A 12,674-nucleotide genomic window follows, 5' to 3' on the forward strand; every position below is an offset into this window, starting at 1 on the left:
GCAACTTATATCCCAAAATGTGCACAATTTAACATGAGTCTGCGTGTTTGAATCATTTGTATTTTTTTTTTTTATCTTTTAAGGTGACATAGGACCTAGAGGTAAGAACGATTTCAAGACAGCCTACCCCTGTTTCTTATTCACATATGTCCCCTGCAGGGTGAAGCTTTTTGTTGTTGTAGGGGGTCAAGACAGCAGACCAATCGTCAGAGTCTGACACTAAATGACGGTTTTAGCTATGCTCGGGTTGATTGCCTGTTATCACAGTATTTGACATAAAGTCATCACCCCTGTGAATTAGCTGGCAGTGAATTTTTCTGAATATTACCTGCTACAACTTTGAGAGGAAATTTTACAAAGCGGCTGGCAGCATATAGTACCGGTAAAGTCAAGGTGAAAAAATGGGCCTATTAAGTCGGCACATACAGCTCACCCTTAAAATTGGGGAACATTTTCAGGACTACTGCCCATGTGTTAAAACTGTTTGTGTCATCTCTTACGTACACTCATCAATATCAAATGTGTGTTTTGCTGGTCACAGGAGATCCTGGTTCACCTGGACTTATGGGTGAGGAGCACTTTATTTCAGTTTTAAAAGTTCTTCACATTATTGTCACACTATGACGCAGCATTATGAATACTTTCATTTGACTGACTGTAACCTTTGACCTCAGGTGCTCCAGGTGCTCAAGGACATGCAGGCACTGAGGGTCCTAAAGGTCAAAAAGGAATCCAAGGTACAGCACCCTCTCTTGTTCAATCTACATGATATATAATGCTCATAATTTACAGGGATTGATCATCTGTTTGTGAAATACCTGATCAGGTGATCATGGACTGGATGGGACACCTGGAATCAGGGGTCGGGAGGGTCCAGCTGGCCCGAGAGGTGAGCCTGGACCTTCAGGGGTTGGACCGAAAGGTGATAGAGGTAAGGCTCAGATTCTCAGCAGTAAGAATGTGTTGTAAGAATGTAACTTGTTTATGTGTGTTGTGTCAATAGCAACTCATGACTTTGGTTCTTGCAGGCGCTCCTGGAGATCCTGGAGTTCCTGGACCTGTGGGCCTGGCTGGACTTAAAGGTGAGAGCGTTGAACTTGTCCCTTTTTTTTTCTAAATAAACAGTAAAACTAAAACGTCACCGATTTGTATTTAACTAATGGTCAGTTTGTAAAAGTGTATTACCTAAAACAAACACCAGATGGCAGCATAGTAAACTGAACATCAGTGAAACACGAACTAGATCCCTACAGCAGATGTTTGTATACAGTTAGTAATTATTACAGATGCATTGAAGTAAATGTTCATTAGATTTCACTGTATTAAGAAAACATTTGATTTTTTCATCTATAAATTACTCACTTTTAAAATCTTTATTTTGATTTTGACTACAAAATAATTTATATTTTATCAATTCACTTCTAACTCTATCACCTATGAATGTTCAACACGAATGATGATAATGAAGGATTACAAATCAGAATATTTTTTCATAATATCAATGTTGTATCAAAAACAAAGACACAGTGCTTTATTATGGCATATTGATGGCTGAATTGTCAGTTCACAGTTGAATACTATTGTGATTTATTTCTATTGTAATTTATTTTTCTTAGCTTGCCTTTCATTTTGAGGTTGGCAAAAGGCTCTTGTTCTTGTTCAACAATTATTCTCCTGCAATACTACAACTACGGTAACTGATGATAATAAAAACAATAATAATAATCTTTGCATCTTTGCTCCAGGTGATACTGGATCCCCTGGAATTGCTGGGCCAGCAGGTGAGTCTTGCCGTGTCAAACACCCATGGAGTCCAAGATTTCCTCAAATCTAAAAGAAGCAACTACTATTTTTAAAAAAATGCCTATGACTTAATCTCCTTTATTTTTCATTTCATGTTTTGTGCAGGTCCACCAGGTCTTCAAGGTTTCCGTGGCGAGGCAGGGCTACCTGGTTTTAAAGGTGTGTTATATGAACATGGCCTGTTTGCTTAATACAGTAAAAATCATTGTTAATTGAGTTTATTTCATACCACAATGTCCTTCCATTCGCTCTACAGGTGACAGAGGTATTCCAGGTATTTCTGGACAAAAAGGTTTGTTTGACTCCTAACTTTTATTCAGACTTTTGGGGCTTTTCAAAGTTTCTAACTCTAACTTAATCTACGCATTTTTCAGGTGACACTGGGGACAAAGGTCTTAGAGGTCTGCAAGGTCAGTACATCTTTGGGAATCAAACTATACTTGAAGCTATGAGAGAGGCGTCCTAACTGTAAAGATTCAGTGCAGTTTCCTGATCAACTTGTCCAACTCCACAGGTGAAGCTGGTTTCCAAGGACCAGCAGGGCCGGCTGGAGAGAAAGGACAAAAAGGATCAATGGGTAAGTTTGAGGACGGCAACTATCAGATGAAAAATATTTGTCAGAAACTAAATTCATGTTATTCCTCTTTTAAACTATAAATCAATCAATCAGTCAATCATTATCAACAAGTGTTATCCCAAGACACTTTACAAAAAGAGCATATTGGATAATATGCAGGAAGGATTTCTCCTTTGCATTCCTCGTGTTCCTGTTGTCCACACTTCCTTGCCGCTGAGGGGGAGGTCAGAGCAGGCCGTGCATGAATGAGGACGGCGGTGGTTGTGGGGACGACAGTCGGATTTTGTTGCAGACTAAAAATTACATACGTAGAGTGATGAGTTTAGAAACGTTACTCTTTCACAAAAAGGAACTACATGTGTTTTATTTAATCTTATTTACAACATTTCATGATATTTCTACTATTTATAATTGGGATATGTTTTTAAGATAAAGACACGTTTTTGTATTTCTGAAATTGTATTTTTTAATTAGATTAAATCATTTTAATTTCCATTAAGGAAGTAACAAATAAATGTAATAAATCAGATACTCCACAAGGGGGCAGCATAGGAGTCTGCTAATGCCTTTCCTCCTGGTTTCCTTCTTACTTTCCAGTGTATGATATCAGGAGGAATATCATTTAATTAAAATAAATGATTTTTGATTGGCTTATAGATTAAAGTAATATTGATATAATTTGTATTTTTATGTCATCAGGATTGGTTGGACATGACGGTGTCAAAGGATCAAGAGGTAAATATCAGAAGGGGAACACATTTTAATATGATTTTAAAAGACCTCACATTGGATGATACACAGCTTACAAATGTACAAGGGTCAGGGTTCGTTTTCTTAACATTTAATATGTCAAACAAAAGAACACCCAAAGAACTCTTAAATCATCGTTGTGTTTGTTTTCCTGCAGGTGATCAGGGAGTTGCTGGGCCACCTGGACTCAGAGGTCCTGTTGGGCCTCCCGGGGATAATGGAGCTGCAGGTAAACTGAGCCAGAAATCACTTGATCCTTAACATTTTAGTAATGTTGTCATCAGTGGATGTGGAATTTATACAGTATATTCATAACATCTCACCCTCTGCAGGACAACCAGGACTTCAAGGACCTCCAGGTACGACTCTTATTATTCTGTTGTGTTGTTGATTCTGCAGCTCAGCATGCTCTCAACATTCAAATGTACCTACTGATTGTCTTCTTTGTTTTTTAGGGATTGCAGGGAATCCAGGACGACCTGGTTCCAAAGGTACATCTTCTGTCAACCTCGTGTCTTCCAAAGCCTTCTGCTCTGTGAAATACTGTGTGTTATACCATCGGTCTGTGCATGTCCTTAAGGATCTGGCTTTCTGTTTTAGGTGAAACCGGTAATGCAGGAAGAATCATCAACGCTGGTAAGATCTGGATGAAATTTACATTCCAACATATTATTTTTCTTTGAAAATATACCCTCTGATCTGATCACTTGTGTTTTTCAGCTGGCTCCACTTCTGTTGGCATCCCAGGACCACCTGGGCCTGCTGGTCCTCCTGGCCCTGCAGGACAGCCAGGATTGTCAGGTCTGACCTCAAGCAGTCCAGAAAGTTGCCAAATTATGTCCTTTTGCAACTGCATGTTTTGTACCTAAAACCATTTCCTTGGTAACAAAGCCTATTACTGTAGTAGTGGGAGCTTCAAAATCACCAATACTCTTGCTCTTTCTCCTCAGGTCCCATTGGTCCTGCTGGTCTGCCTGGCCAGGCTGGTAGGTCATCTTGCTCCTTCTTTCCACTGGAAGCTTTTAGGAGAAGTAGCCCATTGAGTCTCATAGAATCTGCATTTTATTTGTCATCACAGGTCCTAAAGGTGACAGAGGATATAAGGGAGACCAGGGAGAGGCGGGAATATCAGTAAGAACGTCTGAAAGTGTGAGAACAAGCAGCACCGGAAGTGAGTTGTTATTTTTAAGGATTTTTACGATGATAAAGCTTTTGAATGTGAGCATTGAAAATTGCTTGACAAATATTAGCATCTGTGGGCCAATTTTTTGGTACTTCTGGTGCGGATATCTAGATAACATATAACAGGGCTTTCATGTCTTTGCTTTGGTCACTGGAAAGCAAATTGAGCAGTGAGAATAGAGATGAACAACATCAAAGGATCATCTTTTTAACAAAAGCTCTTGTGCTCCAACAATGCATTGATGGACTCCTCCTCTTTTGGTCTTCATACAGACTTTTTACCCACAAGGATAAAAAACCTAAAAATCAAACACGATTTGTCATTTATACTGGGAATAAAACCAGTCCTTTAGCTACAGATTCTTGATTCACATGCAGATCATTTGGCTCAAGAGATTAACAGTTGAGAAATAAGCTGCTGTATCTGTGCTGTAACTAGGCAGAGAACACTTCAAGGGAGACTATTCATGTTGAGACGGAGATTTAAAACACAATTCTTATCCTATAGAAAAAGTAGAATTCCTTAGCAGTAAAATACAATCAGTACATTAAATATAATTGTGGTTAATTCTAGTAAATGATAAGACTGACATTTTGGATTTTAGGTTGCTTCACAGGCTTTCCTACTTGTGAAATCTTGAGCTCTTCAGCTTAAAAATGATAAAACTAGTTAATATTTTTTCACATTGTGACTCAGGTTTGGTCCTTGTTACAAACCAGATTCCTGCTAAATACTTAGTAATATTTTGGGGAATCGGATAACCTTGCTGTTATGTAGCGCCCCATGTAAAGATTCTATAGTCCTCATCGCAGCACCCGTTGGTTCGAAACTGACCTCGGCCCTTTGCTGCATGTCACCCCCCCCTTTCTCCTCTCAACGTTACCACTCATTTAACCGCTTATAACAATTATTTATGACCTATTTATCATGCTTTTAATAGAGCCACTTGTATGTGTGTGTTTCTGCTGTTGTTTTTGTGTCTAGCTGTATGCGCACTGATGCTCTTTTACACAAATGAAGTTCCGAACGGATAAATAAAGTTATTTGAATTTGAATTGAATTGCTCTCTTCAGCTGTCTCATCCAATAAATGCAGGCCCAAAAAATGACATAAAAACTCAAATGTATATACTAAAATAAATATACTTATCTTTTTTTTCTGTTACAGGTCAGTTTAGTTCAGGTGGATATACAGGACAACCAGGTCCACCTGGCCCACCTGGTCCTCCTGGACGTCCAGGTAAATAAGACACAACATGCTCTTTTTATACAATGCAAAGCGGGGTGATTTTGGGCCCTTCCGACCAATGTCAACAAAGGCCCGATTATCTTTCCAGATTCTCCTGTGGTGTGAGGTGTGTTAAGAGTGATTTTAGTCTCCCAGACCTGCTAGGAGGACGACCGATTAATGATGTCATAATCTAAAGATAACAATATGATTAACTCATGATCTCCAGATAACGCCATAAAAAAGTTGCGGCAACCACGATTGTTCTTGGCTCCTGCTAGTAGCATCTTGAAATACATCACCCTAATGTCTTGTTATTTTATGTCACTGACTGTTTCATAAATATGTTCATTAGGTGACTCAAGACAAGGACCTCCAGGACCACAAGGGCCTCCTGGTCAGCCAGGTGAATAACACGTTAAATCCACTTTAAAAAAAAAAATCTGATGCAATGAAAATAAAATAATTTGGTGATACGTGAAGCTGAGCCATTCATTATATCAAACTTGATTCTTCATTTCTGCTTCAAAGGTTATGGAATACCAGGACCTAAAGGAGACAAGGGAGACACAAGCTTTGCATCAAGCTCTGGTATGACACAAATATATAATTTGTTCTCCATCTTGATGAAGGTTTGACGTGAATAAACAAAACATTTAAACATCACTGTTCTTACAGGAACATACCACTCTGGACTACCAGGACCACCTGGACCTGCTGGGCCTAAAGGATCAACAGGTGATCAGATTAAGTGAAGACCTCAAACAGTAGCCTGTATTCATAGATTTTATTAAATGACTTTATTACAACATCTCCTTTATTATTTCAGGTTCTCCTGGACCAAGAGGATACCAAGGTATAAATCTTTATTTAATTTATGTGTCTTGTTTTTAAATCTCATTCAGCATCGATAGCTGTGAGCCTTTTTAAGCATAACCAAAATCTGATGTCTATCTCAGGTGACACAGGCCAGCCAGGTGTGCCAGGCACCCCAGGGAGACCAGGAAGCTCTGACAGAGGTAGGCGTCCGAACACAGACGCACAAAATCACAATAAAGTTATAAAGGACAGACACATGTGAGTGGGAATCCAGCTTTTTGCACTATATGACTCAATGTAATTATATAATTCTACCTACAGTATCAACATATTCTGGAGGGTCTCAGCTCCCAGGACCCCCAGGCTCACCAGGGCCTCCTGGACCTCCAGGGCCACAAGGATATAAAGGTAAACCTACCAACATGTTGAAATCTGTGATGGCTGTCAGTGTTTTCTATTTTTGAATTGTAATTTAATTCAAGCAGCCACCTCCAGTTTTGGAAAATCAAGCCAATACTGGAGGGGTGACAAACTGCAGTTCCTCGAGTGTCCACTTGAGGCTGGCTGCAAAAGCCAAGGAAACTCCATAAGAACATTTCTACAGCAGAAATAAACATGTTCAAAGAGGCAAAGAGTTATGCATCATTTTGCAATAATAGGGTTGTGGCTGATTTGACTCACTGCTGAACACGTTGTAGCTGTATGCCTCAACAATGGACTCAACTCGATCTTTTTGCCGATTCCTAGCTAAGCCGGGAGTTAGTTAAAGTCAGCGTTGCAAATATAGCAACCCACTGCCGAGGCTTCATAGCGCCTCTTCAGAAACCAACGTCTCTGTGACTACATCCGTGTTTTATACAGTCTGAGGTTTAAACACCGTAACTACTTGTGTGCATCACATCAAGATAACACTTTGGTTTTTCATTTCTCAGGGGACACTGGTGCTCCTGGAATTCCAGGGTCTTCAAGAGGTAAAGAAAAAACACAATCATTGCCCAAACAACTCTTTACAGTATTTCCAAATGGATTTAGATTCCAGGTAACATCTTCCGGTTGTTAACGGTCTTGTTTGTCTTCAGGCTCCATCTCAGTCACCTCAGGCCCCCCTGGTCCCCAAGGTCCTCCTGGTCCTCCAGGCTCCTTCTCTTCCTCTAGTGAGATGCGCCAGTACATCACTGACTATCTAAGTAAGAGGTTTTTTTCAGGTCACATCAGATGCATGTAGACTGTCACGGGGGAAAGAAGAGAAGATGAACGTGTTTTTTTTTTTGTTCCACACAGGTAGAACCCTACAGTCCAATTTCCAAGGACCTGCAGGTCCACCTGGGCCTCCAGGACACCCTGGAAGCTTCTCAGGCTCTATGGATGACATCTCTGCACGGGTCATTGCATACATCCAACGTAAGCCTCTGCTACTCCCCAGAATTGACTTTATTCATCGTGTTGTAGTAAACTGGGGAGCCACCATTAACTGTGCTGTGCTATTCCAGGTTCAGGCTCAGGCTTCAGCATTGGTGTTCAGGGACCTCCAGGTCCACCTGGTCCACCTGGACCTGCCTCTGGCTCTGGCTCTGGCTCTGGATCCTTCACTGTCAGTGGTCTCATCGCCATGCTTCAGAGTAAGTACAATACATTATCAACACACTGCAGGTCTGCTGAGTCTGTACTTTCCACTTGAAGTTGTTAAACCGTGTATCCCTGCTGTGATCTGTACAGGAGACGATGTGAGGAGATATGTAACAGGACCACCTGGACCACAAGGACCACCTGGGATACCAGGAACATCTGGAGGAATTTCAGCCAGTTATAATGTAGAAGAGGTCGCCAGATATGTGTTCAATATCATGAATGGTAAGCAGAGGTTACTTTGAGAGAAATCACTGTCCCTTAAAGAGGTGTCTGTACTCCACTGATCAATCAATCTGCTTTCATTCTCATCTTCAGACAGAGGGATTGCTCGAGGTCCGCCTGGGCCTCCTGGTCCAGCTGGTCCTTCAGTGTCTGTTGCTACAGGGGGAAGTAGCTCCAGGACCTTTACCATCGATTATTCTGACTTAGTTAAAAGTAAGTCGTACGTTTCACAGGAGGCTTAACTGTTTTCAGAGTCATTCGGTTGTTGTCACTCAATCATCCTCTTCCTCGTTTCTTCCTCTGTTAGACCCTGATTTCCAGTCATGGATAGCATCTGCCTCACATCGCGGTCTTCCTGGTCCTCCGGGTTCTCCAGGTTTTCCAGGACAGCCAGGCCCTCCTGGTCCTCAGGGGCCACAGGGACACTCCTCTGCCACCGTGTATGGAGCAGGACAACAAGGTTACAGCTTGGAGGAGATTCAGCGTTACCTGCAAGGTGAGTCCGGTGGAGAGGAGGAACACAACGTGTCGTTTAAACAGTGGTAGGCTGATCTGGGACCATTTTGTCAAAAAGTGTGTTCATCAAGCACTTGAGCACACTCAAGTTTTATGGCTTTGACTGGCACAGGTGTGAGGTTCCTTTTTAATTCAAATCAGTTCAAACACCCTGTATCAAAACATCCTTTCTGTAGAGCGTAACACTATACAAACATAATCTCAATTTCAGTACTTTTTTTGTGGTGCTTTGATATCAACGTTAATGGGTTTGCACAAGGTCTCTTCATCCCGCTGTGAACACAGAATAAAAGAGACTTTATTTTGAATCTTTCTCAGGTTCTGGGTTCAGAGGTCTTCCTGGCCCTCCTGGTCCTCAAGGTCCACGGGGACCACAGGGTTCTTCAGGCAGTTACTCTGGTGTGATTTCCACCAGTGGAAACTTCCCACGGGAGAGCATCCGTGCTGAAATTCAGGAGTATCTGACCAGTAAGCTGCTCACCACCCACACACAGATTAAAGAAATGAGATCAGCATTCTCCTTTTAAGAGCAGGCCTTAGTAGATTCACTTTTATTTTTCAGGTGATAATGTTCGTCGTGCCATCATCGGACAACCAGGGCCTCCTGGACCGATGGGACCGAGAGGAGAACGTGGAGAGCCAGGTTACAGTCAGAGCTACACACAGAGCCAAAGCTACTCTCAGGGTGACTCTCGCTACAACTCCAGACGTTCAGAGACTGATGGCAGCAGGCTTGCCGAGATGATGGACTACTCCAGTGTCGCCGTAAAAGTTTCAGATTACATCAAGAGTGAGTTTGTAACAGCCGTCTGTCTTACCTCTACATGGCACATATGCTATTATTTCAGTTCCCATGAGTTCCTTGGTTGGAGAATGCCCCATGGATAAGTTAAACCTATTTTTATCCGTTATTTGTTAACATTTGAGCAAAGGCTCCATTGAGCAGCTTTAGAAGTATCCCTACTTATCTTTTAGCAGTTCTTGTTTGTAGTGTAGCCGTCCCTAATGGAGCTGCCCCTTTTTATCTAATGTCAGAATTTTTAAAAATCCTTACATTTGTTTGCAATAAAAAGTCCAATGTGACATTTTGAAGATTTCCACAAAATAAACGTATTCCAGTGATAGGTGGCTGCACATCTGCGTATACAATGCAAAGAGTAAGCACTATTATGCAAATCCAACATCTTTAACAATGACAGTTTGCCAAAATGTCAACCATGTTGTGCCCTGTTGCCACTTTGTTGAGTAAAAGAACTTCATCCTCCATCTCCGGCCAACATGACGAACGAAATGTAAATATGTTTATTTAGGCAGGTAGGTTTATAGAAAGGTTTATATTATGAATGTCTCTACAGTTCTTTGATTTAATTCCCCTCCTCTAGATGAAGGCCTGCTGCAGGAGTATCTGGTTAGTGGTCCTTGGAGGGCTAATATGAGAGCAATTCAGGGTCCCGCCGGTCCACCTGGCCCTCCTGGAGCACCGGGTGTGAGCCGTGTTATCGGAGCCTACGGCAACGTCACAGCTGACCTCATGGACTTCTTCAGAAGTGAGAAAACAGTGTTTCCACAAACTGGGTTACAGTGATGGAAAAAACATGCCAGACTCTTGTTAGCCTAGTTGGAAAATGTTGCTTCGTCATGATAAAATCTGTGCTTTTTGCCTTGTTGCAGGATATGGCACCATCGCAGGTCCCCAGGGAAGCTCTGGACCAAGGGGAGACAGAGGATACCCAGGACCTAGAGGAGAAAAGGGTACATTGAAACTGAGTTTACAAAACACTGCTTATTTCGTATTTGTGACGGAGACCACAGGGGTCAGTCACTGAGTGTGGGGAGGTTATCATGTCAGTGCAGTGTCAGGTGTGTGTGACTGATTGGCCATGATTTGGTCCAGCTGTGTGGAGTTTATATATTCCCTCGAGTTGCAGCACTCTTTGCTGACTCATTGTCTCACCATCAGAGATAGTGAATGGTTCTCTCTGTGTTCCTTGTGTCTTTTAGAAGTGTGTGATTCTGCATAAGCACCACTTGACACTTGGAGCTCTATAAGTGTAGTTTGTTGGTGCTGGGTATTTCTGACCAAAATGAATGTGCTGGCCACATGTATCTGAATCAGACAACTACAAATCAGGGAGAAACTTTATCTTGTAGTCATTTTGTTTAAAATCCTCTGAAACTCACAAGACAGCGGCTTTAACTCAGCCGCAAGAAGTACACACACCCTCTCTGAATATACTGTGAGTTCCGACCAAGCAATCTTATTGGACAAAACTCATTCCATGAGCGCGGATATAGAGTACAACATCATTGGGACTTTTCACAATATGTATCACTACGCGTCAGCCAGGTGCTTGGTGTTCTGTACACAGTCATTTTATAGGACAGCAGTCTGTCTCTGTCTTCATAAATTCACTTGTTGCATAATAAATTCAAACACACATAAATGTACATAGTGCAAAGTAACTGGTTAGTGGTAGCCATGGAAACAAAGACCTGTTCTACTTCCTGGAGTAATGAACGACATTTCCATTGCTGAAGAACTGTATGGCACAGAAATGACTTGAACATGTATTTGTCACATTCCATAAAGAAAAACTGATTTTGATTTCAAAGTGCATGTAAATATCATCCATCGTCGTCCCTGTATTCCTCACATTGGACTCCTTGTCCGTCGCTACATTCATATTTTCTTACGTTTCCCCATCATTATTCTTTTGCATGTTTAAAGGTGACCGTGGCCAGCCAGGTATTCCAGGACTACCGGGGCCGTTCAAAGTTGAAATTCCACACAGGATACAGAAGAGGGATGCAGGTAACCTCCGTTTAATGATACTTAAAAAAAAAAAAACAACATCCAGTGTTAAATGCATATATTTAATATTATACCTTTATTTCATCCTCTGCAGAAGAGAATATGGTCGGTCAGCACAAGAGGCATCGCCGTCGAGCCACTGGCGTCTAGAGAACAAACTACTGGATCATATCACATTTCATTTTTACTCATCTTTTTTGTTGGTGTTATACCTTTGCTATGCGAGTAGTCAAATCGATCCTTATTGTTGCCATTTTTGAAAAATGTTTAGAAAATTTTAGAAAATAAAAATGCTAAGAAATGCATCAGTCTCTTGAAAAAATGAACTCTTTCAGGCAGTAGAGGTTTGGATTCAGCTGCTGGTCAGTGTTTTTGTAACACAGACTTCATGTTGTTTTGAACATGTGGGTGTATTAATGTTTACTTTGCTTAGTAAGGAGCTTGCATTCAAACCTTTTTTTTTTCTTCCAGGGGCAACTTTGTTAAAGAGAATATTTCTAAGCAATACAAAGCTGATACTTTATTTGCACTTTGCATCATTTCTTACTGCTTGTGTAACTTGACTGTCTGGTGTACTGTTTATTTTTTGTATTCATTGAGGATTATACTGTATTAAGGACTATGTAAGTGTTTCATGTTGTTACAACACAACTCTTCAGATTTGTCATAAAAAGATTTAAATATTCACATTATTCAAGCAGACGTCCAGCATTAAGACCCCTGGCAGTTATCCATTAGTCCCACATATATAACAAAATAAGTAATGTTATTAAACACTCAAAGCATTAGATCCTAATCCATGAACTGAACGCAGCAGTCATAGTGAGGGTCATCTGTGCAGCAGGGCAGGGTGAGGGCTAACAGTAAATGTCTCTGAAAAGGTTTGTGGGTAAAACCTAGAATGAAGTTCACGTAGTTGAAAGACAGAGACTCGGACAATCGCTAACAAATGACTGATTGGATTGTATATTTTTGTATAAGAGCGCACTGAAATGGATATATTTTCTTTATGCCTTTAAATGTTGAGAAGATTAAATTATAAAAAATGTTCCCAGATTTTGTTTTTACATGATTCAACCGTTTGACATTTGATCAATATATTTGAAAGACACACAAATAAATCTATTTTTGGACTT

The 12,674-nt window shown here is 40.9% G+C and overlaps 1 protein-coding gene across 2 annotated transcripts in view; it reads left to right on the forward strand.

Moving 5' to 3' along the window:
* col17a1b (collagen, type XVII, alpha 1b) overlaps positions 1-12,230 on the forward strand; it is a 28,133-nt gene extending 15,903 nt beyond the window's left edge. For both annotated transcript variants that reach the window (XM_061039917.1, XM_061039918.1), the window contains 38 exons: positions 84-101; positions 542-568; positions 675-737; positions 827-931; positions 1,029-1,082; positions 1,746-1,781; positions 1,909-1,962; positions 2,060-2,095; positions 2,178-2,213; positions 2,318-2,380; positions 3,080-3,115; positions 3,288-3,359; positions 3,463-3,489; positions 3,586-3,621; positions 3,731-3,766; positions 3,851-3,931; positions 4,081-4,116; positions 4,209-4,301; positions 5,481-5,552; positions 5,896-5,946; positions 6,072-6,131; positions 6,219-6,278; positions 6,370-6,396; positions 6,500-6,559; positions 6,681-6,767; positions 7,292-7,330; positions 7,439-7,546; positions 7,641-7,760; positions 7,850-7,978; positions 8,076-8,210; positions 8,304-8,423; positions 8,518-8,706; positions 9,045-9,194; positions 9,289-9,516; positions 10,109-10,273; positions 10,398-10,478; positions 11,455-11,538; positions 11,633-12,230. In XM_061039917.1, coding sequence (XP_060895900.1) covers positions 84-101; positions 542-568; positions 675-737; positions 827-931; positions 1,029-1,082; positions 1,746-1,781; positions 1,909-1,962; positions 2,060-2,095; positions 2,178-2,213; positions 2,318-2,380; positions 3,080-3,115; positions 3,288-3,359; positions 3,463-3,489; positions 3,586-3,621; positions 3,731-3,766; positions 3,851-3,931; positions 4,081-4,116; positions 4,209-4,301; positions 5,481-5,552; positions 5,896-5,946; positions 6,072-6,131; positions 6,219-6,278; positions 6,370-6,396; positions 6,500-6,559; positions 6,681-6,767; positions 7,292-7,330; positions 7,439-7,546; positions 7,641-7,760; positions 7,850-7,978; positions 8,076-8,210; positions 8,304-8,423; positions 8,518-8,706; positions 9,045-9,194; positions 9,289-9,516; positions 10,109-10,273; positions 10,398-10,478; positions 11,455-11,538; positions 11,633-11,688 — 2,930 coding nt within the window. In that variant the 3' untranslated portion in view covers positions 11,689-12,230. The remainder of the gene's footprint in view (positions 1-83; positions 102-541; positions 569-674; positions 738-826; positions 932-1,028; positions 1,083-1,745; positions 1,782-1,908; positions 1,963-2,059; positions 2,096-2,177; positions 2,214-2,317; positions 2,381-3,079; positions 3,116-3,287; positions 3,360-3,462; positions 3,490-3,585; positions 3,622-3,730; positions 3,767-3,850; positions 3,932-4,080; positions 4,117-4,208; positions 4,302-5,480; positions 5,553-5,895; positions 5,947-6,071; positions 6,132-6,218; positions 6,279-6,369; positions 6,397-6,499; positions 6,560-6,680; positions 6,768-7,291; positions 7,331-7,438; positions 7,547-7,640; positions 7,761-7,849; positions 7,979-8,075; positions 8,211-8,303; positions 8,424-8,517; positions 8,707-9,044; positions 9,195-9,288; positions 9,517-10,108; positions 10,274-10,397; positions 10,479-11,454; positions 11,539-11,632) is intronic.
* Positions 12,231-12,674: the final 444 nt, after the last annotated feature.

Source organism: Labrus mixtus, chromosome 6 (genome assembly GCF_963584025.1).
Source record: "Labrus mixtus chromosome 6, fLabMix1.1, whole genome shotgun sequence".
Lineage (NCBI taxonomy): Eukaryota > Metazoa > Chordata > Actinopteri > Labriformes > Labridae > Labrus > Labrus mixtus.